The following is a 17678-nucleotide window of genomic DNA, read 5'->3' on the forward strand; positions in this document are numbered from 1 at the left end:
CGGGGCCAGAGCAGTCTGCCCTGCATGCCCTCCGGAGCTTTGCTTCTCTGCCTTCCAACCCCATCCTAACAACTGCCTTGTATCAGGGTCCCTGTCCCTTGGCTTCTCATCCTCCTGCGACAGCCACCAAACTGTAGTATTTTAGAAGCAGTGACCGTGGGCCTGAGCAATTGAGGCATTTCCCAGAGACACCAGGCCACCTACCTCTCTCAAAGAGTTGGCCCTGGGTTGCTACAAGTCGGGAGGGGGTCAGGACGAGCTGAGATGCCAGGACCAACATATGCTTCCTTGTGACCCCACTGCACTTTTTTATGCATTCCGCACGGAAGCCTCTATCATATTGTCCAGACCACAGCTGCCAGTAAACCAAGGCCTTTGTGAGGACAAGTTATGCCAAAGGGCTCTGAATCCCCAGCTTACAACACAGGGCTCAGCCTGTGATGGGGTTGCTGGGTAGGAGCCTCTTACATCCACCAGACCCCTTGTGAACAAGGCTGATCCAGCACCTTGGCCACAGACAACTGGACCAGGGTGGCAAGTGACCTGGCATGAGAGCTGTGCTCAGAGAAAAGGACAAGGATGGCCTGGACCATTCAATTCTCTTCCCTGTGAGAATCCATGTGATAACAGCTTGGAACCATGTGAGGCCTGCAATGTTTCTAGGGTCTGGATATGTGGGAGAGAGAAAATTCTAGGATAATGCCCAGCTTTCTGGCCAGTTCAACTGATAATATGATGCTGACAGAAGCCAGGGTAAAAAATATTCAGAGTGGTTGATGGAGAATGGGTCCAGATTGCTGGTTGGTGAGACTAAGAAACATCCAGGAAGGGCAGCTGAGGTATGAGGTGGGTGCTCAGAGCCCAAGAGCCACCCAAAGGGCTGCATGCTGGACTCCAGAGAAATACTGGAGAGACAAACTCATGCATCAAAGTAGACAAAAGGATCACCAAAATACAGGACCCCTGCCCCCAGGGAATAAATATATAGATATCAATTTTTTTTAATATTCACATTTCACCTGATAGCTTTTTTAGGGTGAAACTTTTATGTTTAAAATGTTAGAACCATTAGTTATTTACAATGGCACAAAAAGTTGAAAGAAGATATGAAACTAGCCTCACATATTCTCCCTTTATTCAAATTGTTCATTTCACTGGAATTTCTTTATGCATCTGCATTAGAAAGTGGTACAGAAAAATACAAATAATTTCAACATGTCAACTTCAAAATCAACATGAAGTATTCTTAGCAAATATGGTCACTGCTTAGGTATTTCTGCCTAAGATTTTAAAGGAAACAGCTTTCTACACAAGAATAAGTTAACCATACTTATGAAACCTTTTCCAAATCAGATGAACATACTATTTTTATCTTACTTAATTTTTTCCAAGGGAAACTAACATACCTCCCTATGGGTTTGGGGTTCAGTGCTGGCCTCTGACAAAAGGACCTTTCAGTCTTGGAACAGGAATGTCTTTAATCTAGAGGGCAACCTTGAACAAGTCTCCTTAGGCATTAGCCTTCTCCTAGAAGACAGCAGATTCCCAGTGGTTCTCAAACTGAACATTATTGTTACAGTAGCAAATGCTCACTGGTATTTACTCTGTGCAAGATACTATACTGTAGGCATTACTGTCACCCCCATTTCATTCATGGAGAAAGTGAGGCATGACAAGGTTAAATAATTAATCCGTGTGCATATATTGCCTCTCTAATGTCTGAGGTTAGAACCAGAAGGGCTGGGTGGGGCCCTAGAATCCATACTCCTAAGAAGTGGGGGACTGAGATCCAGGTGGTTCTTAGACCCCACTGGGGGACCCTGCTCCAGGCATCAGAAGATCTGCTCTGGATCTGAGTGCAGGGAAGGGAGCAAACAGGAAAATCCGGGGCCCCAACCAGGGCAGATCTCAGGAGGGGCTTGGAGCCACTCTCTGGCAGCTAAGACCTACGAGAGGGTAGGCGAGGGAGGGGCTGTGCCTACTGAAAACCCAGGTTGCCACCTGCTGGCCGTAGGTGGCCATTGCAGGCCAGGTACAAACACTCATCCAATCCCCTTACCAAACGTTAACTGACTCCCAGGCGCCCGCTGGCTCTGAGGCTTCAGGGGAGACCCCCCAGGGCATGAGAAAGACAAGCAATGCCAATGTCAGGGCAATTCTGCATGGTTGGAGCTATGAGAGGAAAAGTATGGAGGGGGAAAAGTCAGTCTGGATGAGGGGTACAGAGTAAGAGGTCAGTAGGGAAAAATTAGCCGAGAGGCAGATGGACCAGACTTGTGCGCCCCAATAGTTTGGGTTTCCCGTTGTTCTTAGCACAAAATCCAGTAACAAGTGAGATTTAGGTTTTAGTAAGATCATTCTAGCTTTCATCAGGAGGATGGGATGGAATAGTTTGAGTGGAGGCAGAGGCAAGTTGAAAATCATTTGAGTCTAAGAAATGAGAGCAGCTGCTAGCCTAGATTAGGGATAGCTGTGGGGCTGGAGAAAAATGGTTAGTGAAAATATTTGGCAAGTAAGATTGATTAGGTTTGATCAAACCAAATCCAAAAGGGTAACAGCAGGAAAAGCATAATGGCCCATTTCATTCACTCCCTTTTTCAACAAATTATAACACCTACTATATGCCAGGAACTAATCTACCTGCTGGGAGTACAGTGGCGTAAGCAGGTCAGGAAAAAGTCTTGCCTTTTTTGGAGCTTATGCTCTAACGGGGTAGGTGGAGGGAGGGGATAATCAAATAGGCAAATAAACAAGAAAAACAGATGGGAATGAACACCATGTAGAGAATTTAAAAGGATGGTATAATAGTAACTCAGATCTGAATAGTAAGGAGCCTGCCATGTAAAGACAAGGAAATGCATTCTGGACCAAAGGAACGAAGAACCTTAAAGCAAAAGTACAGCATGTCCAAGATCAGAGGCAGCCAGTGTGGCTGGAGTGTGGTGGGTGAGGGCCAGAGTGGATCAGCAGCAGGGAATCAGGGAATGGACCATCAAGGCCTGTGTTCAGCAGCACAAGAAATTCTAAGTGTGAAGGGAAGCCACTGAGGCATTAGATAGGAAGGTGACAGCAGCAGATTTTGCTTTAAGGTGTCTCTGGCCACTCCACAGAAAATAGATTGTTTGGGGACCAGCGTGGAAGGGAGACGGAAGGGAGACAGAAGAAAGCTGATGGCCGTGTGGGGAGTAGTGGTCGGACGACAGCCACAGGAAGGGGAGGATGCTGATGCCGGGCATACTCTGGAGTCAGTCAACAGGAGTGGTCGATAGATTGGATGTGGTGGTGAAAAATAACAGAACTAAGAATAACAGCCACTGCAGGAGGAGTAAGGTCCTAAGAGAACTCTCTCCCCAGTGGTGCCATATCCCAACAAGCAAAGGCCTGGCCCTACAGCTCAGCCCACTGGAGGCCCTACAGCTCATTCATGCAAGTTAACCACGCTGAGTGAGACTGGATTTCCTGCCCTGTGACTGGGTCTGGCCTGCCCGGCAGAAGGCAGACTAAACAGAATGCCTGACTCAGACTTGACCTCAAGCTGGCCTGGCCTCTGAGCACACTTAGTAGGGACAGTTTTCTCCCGTGGGATATACCCTTCCAGGCAGCTGTAGCCCCGAGGAGGAACACCCAAGGTCACTTCTAGATCCAATTCTAAACAGAATCCTGGAGTAATCCCTTCCTTTCCCAAACCCTGGACCTGGAAGTGTCCCATCAGGAGAGAAGTAGTCACTCTCAGTCCCCATAAACCAAAGAGGAACGTGGGAATGGGCAGTCACATCCTAGCAAAAATACCAGAGACCAAGGGCTGTGGGCACCACATCACTTTATTTCTTTGGTTTTCTAACTTCACTCTTGGACAAAGCAAAGTCGGTCTCTCACCTGCCCACCTGCTGTGTGGTCTCTCACTTGGGGCACAGGCTCTTAGAGACTCAGCAACAAGACAGGGGTCCCCACAAGCCAACCAGGCTGGCAGAGGACTGCAGGGTCCACAGCAGATGGGCCAAGCACCAGTAAGCAGAAGCCACACTCCTTGCAAGGGCCAGGCTAGCCCCTCAGTGATCCTTCCCTTAGCGGCCATCCTTGGTTTTTCCTGTACATCCTGTTCACATTGAACCTGGCACCCCCTCTCGGGGTGCCAGACAGAAGCCACCAAACTGCTCTACATTTGCTTTCGAATGTTCCTTGAAGAAACATCTTTGAGTAAGGAGGGTGCCAACCCCCCACAGGAACTAAAGACATATATTCTGCTCAACAGGACAGATGGCCAAGATATAATACTCCTTTCATCCCCAGGAAAAGCTGAAGCAGCCTTAGCTAACCAAACCCCCTCTGGACCCCCCAACACATACAGCTTTCAACACCAGCAAGGGGGCCCAGCCAACCCACTTAAATCAAAACAAAAAACTAAAAGACACAAAAATAAAAATAAGAATGGCACACAACTAAAGAGAACATTTCTGGTCCTGTAGCTCTGCAAGAGACAAGACAGCCAATTTCTGGCTTACTCTGCCGTGGAACCAAAAAACAACATAAGTCTGTCACTGGATTCCGGGCAGTTCAGGTCCCTGACCCTCTCCAAACTGGTCCCCCTTCCTACCAGCTACCGCACACCTCCTGGTCAACCATCAACCAGGGTGAGGCCATCATAGAGGGCCCGCTTCCACATGTAGTAGGTGGAGCGGGCAGTGAACGGAAAGAGGGCACTGAACTCCTTGTAGGAGGGGAAGCTCTTCGACTGGAAGCGCTTCTGCAAAAACAACTTGGCCTGGGCCTTGAACTTTGTGGTGGTGAGCATGTCCATCACCAGCACCTGGCCGTCCCTGCCACCTGCTGCCGCCACCACAGGGTGGCTGGCCAGGGACCCACCGTGGGGCCGGCCCTGGACCACAACCGCCTCCCGCAGGGCCCCCCCTCTAGAAGGCCCTCCCTGTGCCTTCTGTGGATCTTCTCCTGGGGAAGTGACCACCTGCGGGCCCCATGCAGGTGAGGCTGTCACATTCCTGCCAGCTCCTTTCTCCTGCTTCTCCTCAGCCTGCTGCACCTCCCCTTTGCCCAAAGTGGAGACCTGCAACTGGAGTTTGGACAGGCTTCTGGACCAGCCCCGGGCAAGGCTCTTCCAGACCCAAAAGGTTGAGGGGGACAGGCTGGGGTAGCGCAAGCGGAAACGACAGAAGGGGAGATGCCCGCTCAGCACCTGCTTGCGGGCAGCTCTGCGCAGATGCCTCTGCCACCGGGACAGAGGCACCCGAGGGCGCAGGGACTCCCGGGGGACGGGAGGCACCCTCGGCCTTGCTTTCCCTGACCCTTCTCCCACCTCACCCTTCCAAGGGAGTAGGGCCTCTTCCACAACAGACTCTGGCTGGGATGCCCCAGATGCTGAAGGGACCGGTGGGGGCTTGAAGCTGGGGTTCCTTCGGAGTGCCTTTCTGCGCCAGTTGTAGTAGGTGGACCGGGAGATGCCGGGGAACCTGCGTTTGAAGCAACGATAGGGTACCAGCATGTTCAGGGAGATGCAGTGCTCCAGGTACAACTTGGCCCGCTGCATGAGGACCATTCCCTGGCTTGACAGGGCCAGTGAGGAGCATCCCAGCCCCTCAGCAACATGCATCTCTGGCAGCTTCTCCAGCTCCTCCTTGGGGGCCAGGGCCTGGCAGGGACCAGAGCCCAGGAGCTCGTGCTTCCAGGTGTAGTAGGTGGAGCGGGAGATCTCAGGGAACCTCTGCAGGAACTGCTGCAGCGGCATGACGCCCCCACGGTGAACACTGTCCTGCAGGAAGTGCTTGGCTGAGAAGCGGGCGGCCACCTTCTGCCGGTGCTCCTGGGACTGCCGCCGCCAGCGGTAGAAGGTGCTCTTGGTGACGCTGTAGCGCTCATAGAGGTGGGAGTAGCTGAGACCAGGTTCCCGGCTGAGCTGCTCCAGGGTCTTGGCTGGTGGGGGCAGCCGGGCCAGGGCTGGAGGAGCTGGGGCCAAGCCAGCAGCGCCTTCAGCCTCCACCTCCTCCAGCCCCACCACAGGGGCAAAGTACTGGTGGCGGAAGAGGTGACTGGTGAGAGGCTGGCCAGCCCACATGATGTGCAGTGTGGCAGGTATGTGGTCACAGCGGCGGGGCCGGATGACACGGTTAAAGTAGGGTCGGATCTTAAGGTTGCGCATGGGGTAGATGGAGTAGATATTGCGCTGAAGGACAGAGGCCAGGGCATACAAGTGCCACACGTTGGAGAAGCTGCTAGGGAAGCAGGTGGCCTTGACATCCGCATCAAAGATGGCTTCCAGTGTGGCAGATGGCAGGCTGGTCATCTCGGGGGACTCCTCAGAGCACAGGGAATAGCGCACAGCCTGCAGCATGACCTTGGAGTCGATCATGCCCTGAAGGTAGTAGTGTCTGTGCAGCAGCATCTCCACCACAGTGCGGGCCCGCAGCTCCAGGCTGAGGCTGGCGTCACCCCACAGCAGCATGCTGGCCGCCTCGAACAGCAGGCTGCCTTCACCCTTGCACAGCAGCGGCAGCATGTTCCGGGGAGCATCCTCTGGGTACAGGCTCAGGGCCACCGAGTCCACCTCCAGCACCTGGGGGCTGGGACCCCCTTCCCGGCAGGTGGGGAGGGTGAAGGAAGACAGGACCTGCTTGGCCTCTAGAGCAGCACTGACAAGACCCTCCAGGCCCTCGGACTCCACAGCCTCCTGCAGCTCCTGCAGCACATGCTGTACAAGCTGCTCCCGAGATGTCATCCTGCCAGGGCAAAGGATAGAGGGCAGAGATCAGTGGTGCCCTGTCCACTACTCCTCCTCCCTGGAGACAATGTGCATCACACCTATTTCCTGATAGAATGGCTAAGCGCCTCCTAGGGTTTGTCTAATCACGCAGTGGGGCTAAGAGACGAGCTTGGTCTCTGGATCCTGGCTTTGAATCTTGGCTCTGATATTAGCTTGGGCAAGTCACTTAACCTCACCATACTCTGGTTCCTTTTCTGTAAAATGGGGGTGATAAACGTTATCTACCTACTGTGGGTATAAATGAGATAATGAAAGAATGGAGATACATAGGTATACACACACACACCCATCCTTAGAATAGTGCCCAGCACACAGTGAAGTAGTACAGAAGCATTAGCTAGTATGTACTAGAGTATTACCTAGTACTATACATATTATATAGTATAGCTATAAAAGCTGTACCTCTGTAAAAAGCCATATCATCACATATAGCCAAAACTAACCTCCCTTTCCCTAGAACAGTGATTCTCAAAGTATGGTACGTGGACCCTTGGGATTCCCTGAGACTTTTTCAGGGAGTCTGCAAGTTAAATTATTTTCATAATAATACCAAGATATACTAACATAATTTAACACAAAGTTATTTTCTACCTTTTTCATTGTACTATCATTTGAGAAAGACTGGCTAACAGCATGCGTTGAGCTGTATCATAAGTCATTATGCTCTTCACCACCATGTAGTCACAGTTCGGGGGAAAGAAAAAGCTAGTTTCACTCAAGAACGTCCTTGATGAATCAGTAAAGATTATTATTTTATTAAATCACAACCCTAAGTACGACTTCTCAATATTGGGAGTAACAAAATGAGGAATACTCATAAGGTATTCTGCTTGCTGTGTGCTGAAACACAATGAATGTCCACATGGCAGTTGCTTGGACTATATGATGAACCGTCACTTTTACCATGGAGTAACATTTTTACTTGAAAGACTGAGGCATTTGTCATTTAGACTTGAGTATATCTGGCAGGCATTTTCTCAAAAATGAGTAAGGTGAGCCTGTCACTTCAAGGAAAACTATTTGCTGCTACTGAAAATTGCAAGCTTTCATTTGAAAATTAGAATCCTGGAAAACCTGTATCTGCTACGATGAGCTTGACAGCTTCCCAATACTTTTGACTTTTCTGATGGGATCAGCGGTGACACTAACAGATGTAACTTTTTATACCACATAATGGAATCATCAACATCTGATGATCTGCATCAGTCAATGAACTGTTTCCCAAATAACCAATGGGTGATGTTACAAAGTCATGCCCTGGTAAAAGACCCAACCATTCAAAGTATAAAAGCAAGCAATGGATTTTAACATAAGGATACAAAAAGTTTATGGATTTCAGATTCTACATTATAAGTAAGCTTTGAGATATGACTTGCTAAGTTTTGGTATAGTTATCAAAGAATATCCATGGAAAAGCTATCAAAATACTCTTCCCTTTTTCATCTTCATATCTGGATAAAGATGGGTATTCTTCATATACTTCTGCCAAGACAATGTATCACAACAGATCGAACATAGAGACAGTTATGAGAACCTACCTATCTTCTATTAATCCAGATAGTACAGAGATTTGAAAAAATGTAGAAGAATTCACTCTTTTCACCAAATTTTTTGTTCTTGGAAAGTCATTTTTCACAAAAACTGTTATTTGTTACTATGTAACAGGTTTCTTTTTTAATATTTGCTAACTTTGTTTTTATTTTGAATACAATATACAGGGATAGAGGTAACCTATGTAAACTAAAGCTCTTCAGGATCCTCATTATTTTAAGGGCATTCAGGGATCCTGAGACAAAAAAGTATGAGAATTGCTGCCCTGGGACAAAGAGTCTCTTCAAAAAAGGAGGCAGCAGCCTAACCACTGTGCTGGCGCAGATCTAACAACTAAGATTTACCAAGCATTTCCCAGTTGTCATTAACTGTCCTAATCCTGACAGTTTATACTACGGTAGCTACTACCACTATCCCCAATTTACAGGTTGAAAACTGAGACAATTCTCCAAGGTGGTGCACGAGTGGTGCAGCCAGCATATAAACCAGATGCTCTTTAGGGCCTGTGACTCATCTCCTCCAGTTTAAATGGTCAGCCACCTTTTCAACACAAACTAATCACCCTAATTACTGGTCCGCTTTCAATGTTGTATTGCAAAGCATTCCTTTATGGACACTGCTTTTAAATTAGAAAGCAGACCATTACCCTTTTCTCAGATCTTTGTTCTCAGAGTTGATAACTTGCTTTAGATTAGCCTTAGGTTTAAAAATTGTGTTTGGGTGTATATGGTAGTCAACACATCAAACTGCACACTTAAAAGGAATCTGAGTGTAAATGATGGTTCAGTAAAGCTGAAAAACAATTTTTAAAGCACCTAAGGAGCACCATCTGAACCTTATTTGATAATCATAAAAAAAGCAAGCTTTTTAATAACTGATCATCAGAATCACCTTTGGATAAAATTTCACGGCTGCATATATATTTAAATGCATATATTGTGACAAATGTAGTCTAACCTCTCAACCAAATTTCTACTAGTACCATACTATTTGACCCTGGAATTGGGTTTGTAATCTGTTCTTCTTCTTTGTACTTTATACAGTTGACCCTCAAACAACATGGGTTTGAATGACGTGGGTCCACTTACACAAGGGTTTTTTTTTTTTATAAATATATCGGAAAATTTGGAGATTGGTGATAATTTGAAAAAACATTTTCTTTTCTCTAGTTTATTGTAAGAATACAGTATATGATACACATAACATACAAAATATGTGTTAATCGACTGTTTATGGTATTGGGAAGGCTTCCAATCAGAAACAGAATATTGGTAAATTTTGGGGGTGCCAAAAGTTACTTTCAATTGCACAGGAGGTCAGCACCCCTAATTCCCATGCTGTTCAAGAGTCAACCGTATTTACTTTTACACAAAAATTATTAGTTTTCTTCGCACTCAGGAGATAAACTTCATACCAGTCCTTGGTCAAGAGCACGATTCCACCTGTGACAAAAACTGAGCCCTGAAGAACTACACACACAGAAGAGCTTTTTCTTTCTGGCAGTGAACAAAGACGCTGGGTTTTCTTCTTGCATTTTTTCTTGCATGTCATTTGTTGAACCTGCCATACAGCTGCATATAAATGAGCATGCTGCAAGATCCTTTGCAAATAAAATTACGAAAACAGCCACAACTTACTTACTGCTATGTGCATTTAATTTAGGTAATTCAATCAAAATCTCAGAAAAAAGAGAGGACAGTTAATTTAAACCGTGTGGGTGACTCTTCCTGCCTTTCTATTCACTGACCTCTTCCCTGAGCAGAACACCACGTTCCCTTGGTGCTTTCAAGCTTCTGTGGGCTTTATCAGGGATGAGCATTTGGATTTCAGGCTTTTAGAGATAATTTCGTTTAGATGTGCGTCTCACCTTCCCTCCACGTGAACTACAACTCTGGAACACCTGTACCATAGACAGCAAAGCTATTCCTATACACACCTGGAGAAATGGAGGCTGGTGGCGGGGGTCGGGGGTGGGGGTGGGGGTGGGTAAATTAAATAACTTTCCCAAGAGTACACAGCTATTAAAGCTACAAAACTTAAACTGACTCCAGAGCTCCCCTCCTAACCACTGAAATTCCTCCACTCAGAGGATACATCACCCAAAATGTTCATCAGCCAAAGAATCCAGGAACCATGGATTTTTGGGACTTTGAGACAAACCTGGCCACTTTACAGATAACAAACGGAGGTCCAGAATGGTAAAGATAACTTGCCTGAATTCATGCAGCAATACCCAGATACCTTCCAACACCCTATCCAGAAACCCCACCCCACCCCACCCTACCCTGTCCCACCCTCCCTACAATTCCCGGTCCCAGTCCCACCCCACTCCACCCTAATCTCACTCCTTCCTCTTCCCCGAAGAGGTAAGAGGAGGCAGGAGTAGGTAATACCCCACTTGTTTTCCTCAAAAGCTTGCTGAAAAAAAACAGCTCCCTGGAGACGCTCTGCACCCCACATCCGTTCCAGTGGGTCTGGACCACCAGAGAACAGAGAAGCCAATCATCCTTAAGTAGACAATTGGTTGATGGGGTTCAGGTGCAACAGTCTTTTCGGGAATCACTCCCTGGAAGTGCAATGCAAAGCAGATCTGGCGATTACCGGGTGCCTTCATGGAATGAGGTGCAGAAAGTGAGAGCTAATCTAGGGGCTTTGCCCAGCTGGCCTCCCTTGGCCCCCATAACTCTCGGAAGGGACCTGAAACGGCATGAAGCCATGGAGGCATGGCCCCCTCAGATTTCACAGGCTCATGGCTTGAGGTTGGAAGGAAGTAAAACAGCATCTAGAAAGTGTCCAGCCCATCTCAGCACCTAAGAAGGTCTCTAAAGCCAGGAATGAAAGGACATGGACTCAACTCTGCAAGAGACTCAAAGCCTCACCTTCACTAAGCCCAGCTTTCCTCTTCCCCTAGTCTTTTATTTCAAGCAGAGAGGTCCCAAAGCCCCGGTCTGGCTTCTGTCCCTTGCATTTTAAAAGGGGTGAGCTAGGGCCCTGGGCAAGGCGAAGGAAGGGAGGGCTAAGGGTACCTGTTGACATGCTGCTGTTAAGTCGCCTCTGGCCTTTGGAACAAACTCTTTCCTTGACAGCCTCATCCCGTGCTCTCTTTGCTCACCAAGGGCCCTGTGTTCTCTCCATCCCCCCTTTTCTCCCCAACCCTCATAAAGAAGATCCTATAGTCTATAGTCCACCAGGCCTAACAAGCATGAGGGGGAGCCACAGAAGCCTCAGCCCTCGGTGAGACCGGGTCATACTGCGGGAAGTGGCTGGCATCTCACCAGGCCTGGTTCTGAACCTCTCTGGCTGGCTGTCTACTACCCTAGGCACGCAGGCCCGGCTACCCAGGCTGCAAACCAGCCCAAGGAAGCACCAGCCATCTTGGCTCCCTCCCCCAATGGCCAGGAAGCCCAGCAGGGCACAGGCATCAACAAGGGCAGGCTGGGGGCCGGAAAGTCCACGGACTGTGACTTTCCAAGGAACCTCCCACCACCGAGGGTAGCAGGAGCGCCTGGACACCAGGATAGGCCTGAGGCCACCAAGCTAACCACACCCGGGGAGTTCCCAAGTTCAGTGGCCCTAGTGGACCACGTGTCTAGAAGGGTTGGAGACGGGGGGGTGTGGGGGGGCTGCTGTCCATGAAGGGAAGCAAGCACAGGCCACCGGTCACCTATAGAGTGCCAGGAGGCAGTGGGTGGCCGGGGAGAGACCTGGCTGGCCGGGGGGCATCTGAGACCAGGGATCCAACCGGGGAAGCTCTAGAAGTCTGAGGAGGGGCGAGGCCAGACCATTGTGTAGGGTGGGGAGTGAAGATAGGCAGGCGGGTGGGGGTGGGGTTGGGGCTGGAAGTGGGGGTAGGGAGAAAGAGAACTTGAGACAATGCCTCACCTCCCCTCTCCACACACAGACACACACACACACACTAGCAGCATCTTCACGGAGTCATTCCTTGACCCTTAGGCCCTATAGTGTCCCATGGCTAACCCCCACCCCAGCCTCCAAGCTGTAGGAGGAACCCACCCTTCCTAATTTTGAGGAAACTTCCTAGTTTACTGACCTCGAGTGTGGCCCAGAGCCCTGGGGGCGTCCACTTCTCTCTCCACCTTCCAGCTTGGGACATTTAAGTCTCCCTGCAGGCAGCGTTCCCAGCTGAGCACCACTCTCACTCCAGAACTGCTCTCCAATCTGTAGTGGACCATTGAGCGTGGACGGTCTACAGCCAACTGGCCGGTAGAGAAGCAGCTTAAGCCACTCCCCCCAGGAAATCGCCCACCCTCAAGTGCTCTGGTCCCAACATGAAAGAAGTGCAAATTCGGGGGTCACTTCCAATGGTAAAGTGATAACGGCCATTGTCTACCCAGCTGGAGGGGTTAAAGCTCCCGGACCTGGGTCTGAAAGAGACCCCAGACTACTCGGGCAAAACTTGAAATTTTTCCAGAGTTTGTGGGGGAGGGGAGAAGAGGAGAAGGTTTAGACAGAAAGACCTCAGGAAAGAAAGCCTGTGGCCAGGCTAAGTCGGGTGGGGGGTTGGGACCGAACGGGGCGAAAGCAAACTGGCCGTGGATTGGTTAGAGACTTTGGGGGCTCTCTGAATCCCCAAGATGCATCTCTTCCTGAGGCTGCTCCCCCATCTCCGGCCCTGCAAGATGGGGAGGCTGGAGAAGTCTCTGCTCCCACCTTGGAGCAGGCCCCCTCCCCTTCCAGAGAGGCCCCACTTTCTCCAAGGCCTCCATCCCCGCCTTTCTCTGAGCGTCCCCCAGGTCTGCGACTCAAGCCGTCTCACTCCCAAAGTGTGCCTGGGCCAGAGCTGCTTCCGTTTGGGGGCCAGGATGACGACCCCAAGACACGAAGTTTCCTGAGTCCCACAGGAAGGTGGAGACGGACGGTACCTGGAGCTTCCGCCCCTCCCCGCAGCTCACCTCAGCCCAGGGGCCTCAGATAATCCCGGAGGAACCAGTCCTATCCGCCCGTCTAGTCCCTGCGGTGGGGGAGGTGAAGGCCGCCCGGAGGCAGCCTTGGGTGGTAGCTCGCCCCAGGGGCTTTCCTGCCCGGCTTTAACCCTTTGGAGGGCTGGGGCTGGCTGCTTCGCACCCGGGCTCCCACTGCCACCCACCTCTCCTCGGTCGCCGCTGCAATCATGCCCCAGCTCCACCATCATATTCTCCTCTGCCAGTCATGAGCTCTACGCTTAACAACTAAATCAAAAATCTTTATCAAATATTCATTTCCAGGAACACTGGACGATGAAACCACCAGAGGAGGGCTCAGGTTCTGTCCCAAGTTTCTCTCTCCAGCCCCACCCACCATGACAGCAGTCTCCTGAGGCTTAGCTGCTCCTGGACTTGGATTTGAAGGCCCATCCTACCCCTTACTAGAGGACGGCCTTAGGCAAATTGTTCAAACCCCTGGAGCCCTGACTTAGAGGTTGGGTAGATTCAATGAATCAATTTAAAACATTTAGGATTGTGCTTGGCACAAAGCAAGTATATTCCCGTTCTCAGCCTTTCTGGTTATTTTGAGGTTATTTTTAAATTCTTATTATGAATGCAGTATTCAAAAAGCTTCAGAGAAATGGTGGTTAGCTTGTAGAAGGAGATGGAATTATGAATTATACAATTCTTTCCACACTGTATCTTTTTGTGTTGTTTGACATTTTGTAAGGAGTCTGCATTACTTGCTATCATTTTAAAAAGCATGTAAGATTATTTAAAATTCTTCAAAAGGCTAATGGACTCTTTAAGAAAGTATTTTTTGAAAAGAAACTATAATGGAAAAAAAGGATTGTTGGTGCTTTCATCACCAAAGAGGCTTATTTAGACTAATTGGGAAAATTAGAATAACTGGGAAATTTTTTAAAGCAAAGTAGATGGGAGAAAAAAATTATAATCTCATTATCTAAAGACAGCTATTGTGAACATCTTTGTGTGGTTCTTTCCAGTCTAGCTTTTTTTCCCCTTAGACTTACACAAATTAAACATTCTTTTTACAAAAGATCCAAATGGCATAGAATAAAAAATTGAGGAAATTGAGCAAATTCTACTTGTTAGTTCCTAACACATTCTCCTCACTATGCTTTTCTGCTAGTTCTTTTTCTGTGCATTTTCATCTTTTCTGTGCATCTACATGTATATTGTTCTAGAGTCTACATGTATTTTTGTTCTATGGTAAAACATTTTTAAAACTACTTTTGGCTAAATAATATATATTTGTAAATAATATAATATATACTTAAATGATACATAAATAATATTCAAAATGTAAATTTTGGTTCAGGAATTTGCAGTAGGATTGGATTCAAATTTCAGCCCTGATCCTTGTCTGCAATTTCTCTTTCCTGAAATAGCCAATATTGTTTCTAGGGTATCATTCTAGAAATATGTGTAAACAAGCAAGTCTCAGAGTGCTTTTTCCCTTAAAGTACAAATAGTAGTATACTAAACATTCTTATGCCCCTTGTTTTTCTTCACTTTTTAAAAAATCCAGAACCACCATTATCCAATGAAATGTAACAAGGAGTCACACATGTACTTGTACATTTTCTAGTCGCCACATTTTAAAACATTAAAAGGAACAGGTGAAATTAACTTTAATATATTTTACTTAGGTCAATATTTTATCTAAACCCACATATCACTGTCAGGAAATCAACATAAAAAATTATTAATGAGATATTTTACTTTCCTTTTTTGTTTTGAGTCTTCAAAACCCGATGGGCATTTTCCACTTAAAGCACATCTCAGCACTAGGCACATTTCAAATGTTCTATAGCCACATGCGGCTGGTAGCAAACGTACCGGCACGTATCTAGACAGAGCATGGAATCCATTTTACAAAGGAACATAATGTACTATCCAAGTCTTCTACTGATGAACATTAAAGTCATTTCCATCTTTTGTCCTTAAACCATGCTTCAATGGGTAACCTTGCCCACATATAATTTTGCACATATGTAGATATAGCTATTCTTTCAAAGTGTATGCATGATAATAATTTATATGGATTTTGCCAAATTTCCCTCCTTAGAAGTTATACTAGTTTATTTCTCCAAAACAAAGCATGAGGGTGCAGTCTCCCTACCCCTGGGCTAGTAGAGTGTGTTATTTCTCTTTTATCTTTGCCAATCTAATAGGTGAAAAATTAGCCACTCAATATGGTTTTAATTCACATTTTTTTCATTATGAGTAAGGAAGAGCATTTTTCATACATTTAAAAGTTATTTACATTCCTTTCCTGTGAATATCTTTTGCCCGTTTTGCTATTGAGTTATAGACCTTCTTATTGATTAATGAAGGTTTTGTATAAAGATAACCCTTGAGGTACAAGTGCGGGAGGGAAGGTTAAAGGGGCACAATAATTCTCAATCACAATATAAGTTGATCACAGGGACTGTCAAACCATTGTGATGTACGTTTGAAACCAACATAAGATTGTATATTGATGATACTTTAATTAAAAAACTGTAAAATAAAGTAAAATAAAATGCTTCATTAAAAAATGAGAGAGAGAGAGAGCCCTAGGTCCATGATAGGAATTAGAAATATTTTTTCTGAGTTTGTGGTTTATAACTGGACTTTGCTTGTGGTAGTTTTTATCCTGAAGAAATCTTTTTATTTTTACATGTATTGAACATAGTTGTCTTTTCTTTAATGGTTTCCAGATTTGGTAAATTTTAATTTACTTTTATTTAAATTGTTAAGATGAGGTATCACAAAATTGAGAGCCTGGTCATAAGGTACCCAAATACCAAAAATCCTAGATTCCCAGCAATAATTAAGCCAACTCCTATCAGTTAGACATCTGCAGTTAATATGTACCTTGCTTTGGACAAAATTCAGATTTAGGAAGCAGATGAGTTGGAGGTAATCCTTCACTTATAAAGAGACATACAATAGAAAAGCTTCCTTTAAATAATGAACTAAGCTAAGTAATTAACCATGTTTAAATTTACAGCTTCCCAGGGATGTTATAAGTGGGGTTCACCTGTATTTGCATCAGCTCCAAAAAACAAGTCCTGTGTTGAGTGTAATATTTATTGTGCACAGACTGGGTGGTAAAGACTCTGAGCTTCAAAATATAATGGCAAAAAAATATATATATATATAATGGCAGGGGTAAAATTCCAGCTCTGCCTTTGTGTACCCCTGGACAAGTTTATTCATGTCTCCAGACCTAATTCCTCATTTTTAAAAAATGATGATACTACTACTAGAGAGGTTGCTCTGAGGATTGAATGAAATATGGCTTATGAAGTTCTCAGCACAGATCTAATGATAAAACAGTAAATGATGCTATTAGATTCAGCTCTCTTCCCTCATTCTCTCATTCTCTTTGTATAGAGATTTAAAGAATTCATCCCTCTGTCCATTCAATTAATTCATCCACTCACTGCCTTCTAAAATAATTCTTATATTAGTCCATCATTCATCCAATCACTTGTTTATTCAGCTATTTGTTCATTCATACATTCACTCACGCACTGCCATTCATTCAACAGATACGTGAGCTCCCATGTGCCAGCTCCAGGGCTAGCCCTGAGGACACAGTGATGCCTACAGACCTGACTCCAGACTCCAGAGTCTGAGGGTTGAGGCTTGAAAGGCTTCTTGTTCATTCCACAGCGCAAGAAATACCTACTGTGTTTACTGCACACAAAGGCCACCCATCCAGTGGCTCTTAGTTTACTCCATGACATCATAATCTCCTAGTTCCCTTTCTTTGTGTTTTGCTCCCTCTCTTTTCTTCTCCCCCCCGCCCACCTCCTCTACTCTTTCTCTTTTACCCTCTCTTGGCCCTCTCTCTTACCCAGAACGCAGGCCTTTACTTCCCCTCCCAGAGTCCCTTGGCAATTGCCAAAAGAGCCATGACTACTCAGTCTCTGGAGTCAGACCAACCTGAGTTGAATCAGCTACTCCACTTTGTACTTGAGGGAAAACATCTGCCCCTCAGGTTCCTCATCTACCAAATGGGGATAATGATATCCATTTTATTCAAATGATTGAATTACATAGTGATGTCATTCCTTGGCTATGAAGAAACATTTAGTTTCAGGGAAATATGATTATTAATTCAAATCACAAATTAGTTGAGAACTTAACTGTATGCAGGCATATGCTTGGGGTTGAGGGAGACACATGAAGAGCTAGTGTAGTATCTTCCAGTCAGAAACCACAGCCCAGGTGGTACATAGTGGTGCTCAATACGAGCTGTTTCCAAGGGAAGGAAGAAGTCTGTGTGAAGCTGCTCACTGCTGGACACTGGCAATGTTCAGACAGCTGTTCTGAGAAGGCTGCCAGGCTGATGCCAGCTCCTCTGGTTTCCTTTGCAGCTCCAGTCTGGCCTTACTGAGAGCTTCAGAGTCATT

At 46.6% G+C, this 17678-nt stretch overlaps 1 protein-coding gene across 1 annotated transcript; it reads right to left on the minus strand.

Moving 5' to 3' along the window:
- Positions 1-4615: 4615 nt before the first annotated feature.
- On the minus strand, positions 4616-6727 carry VRTN (vertebrae development associated). The gene has a single exon (XM_036913023.2). It carries the CDS (start codon positions 6725-6727, stop codon positions 4616-4618), a length of 2112 nt encoding a protein of 703 aa, XP_036768918.2.
- Between the last annotated feature and the right edge of the window lie 10951 nt (positions 6728-17678).

Source organism: Manis pentadactyla, chromosome 11 (assembly GCF_030020395.1).
Source record: "Manis pentadactyla isolate mManPen7 chromosome 11, mManPen7.hap1, whole genome shotgun sequence".
In the NCBI taxonomy this organism is placed as follows: Eukaryota; Metazoa; Chordata; class Mammalia; order Pholidota; family Manidae; genus Manis; species Manis pentadactyla.

What these genes read in the sequence shown, in the direction of transcription:
- VRTN (XM_036913023.2), bottom strand. Translation starts at nt 6,727, where the DNA reads ATGACATCTCGGGAGCAGCTTGTACAGCATGTGCTGCAGGAGCTGCAG.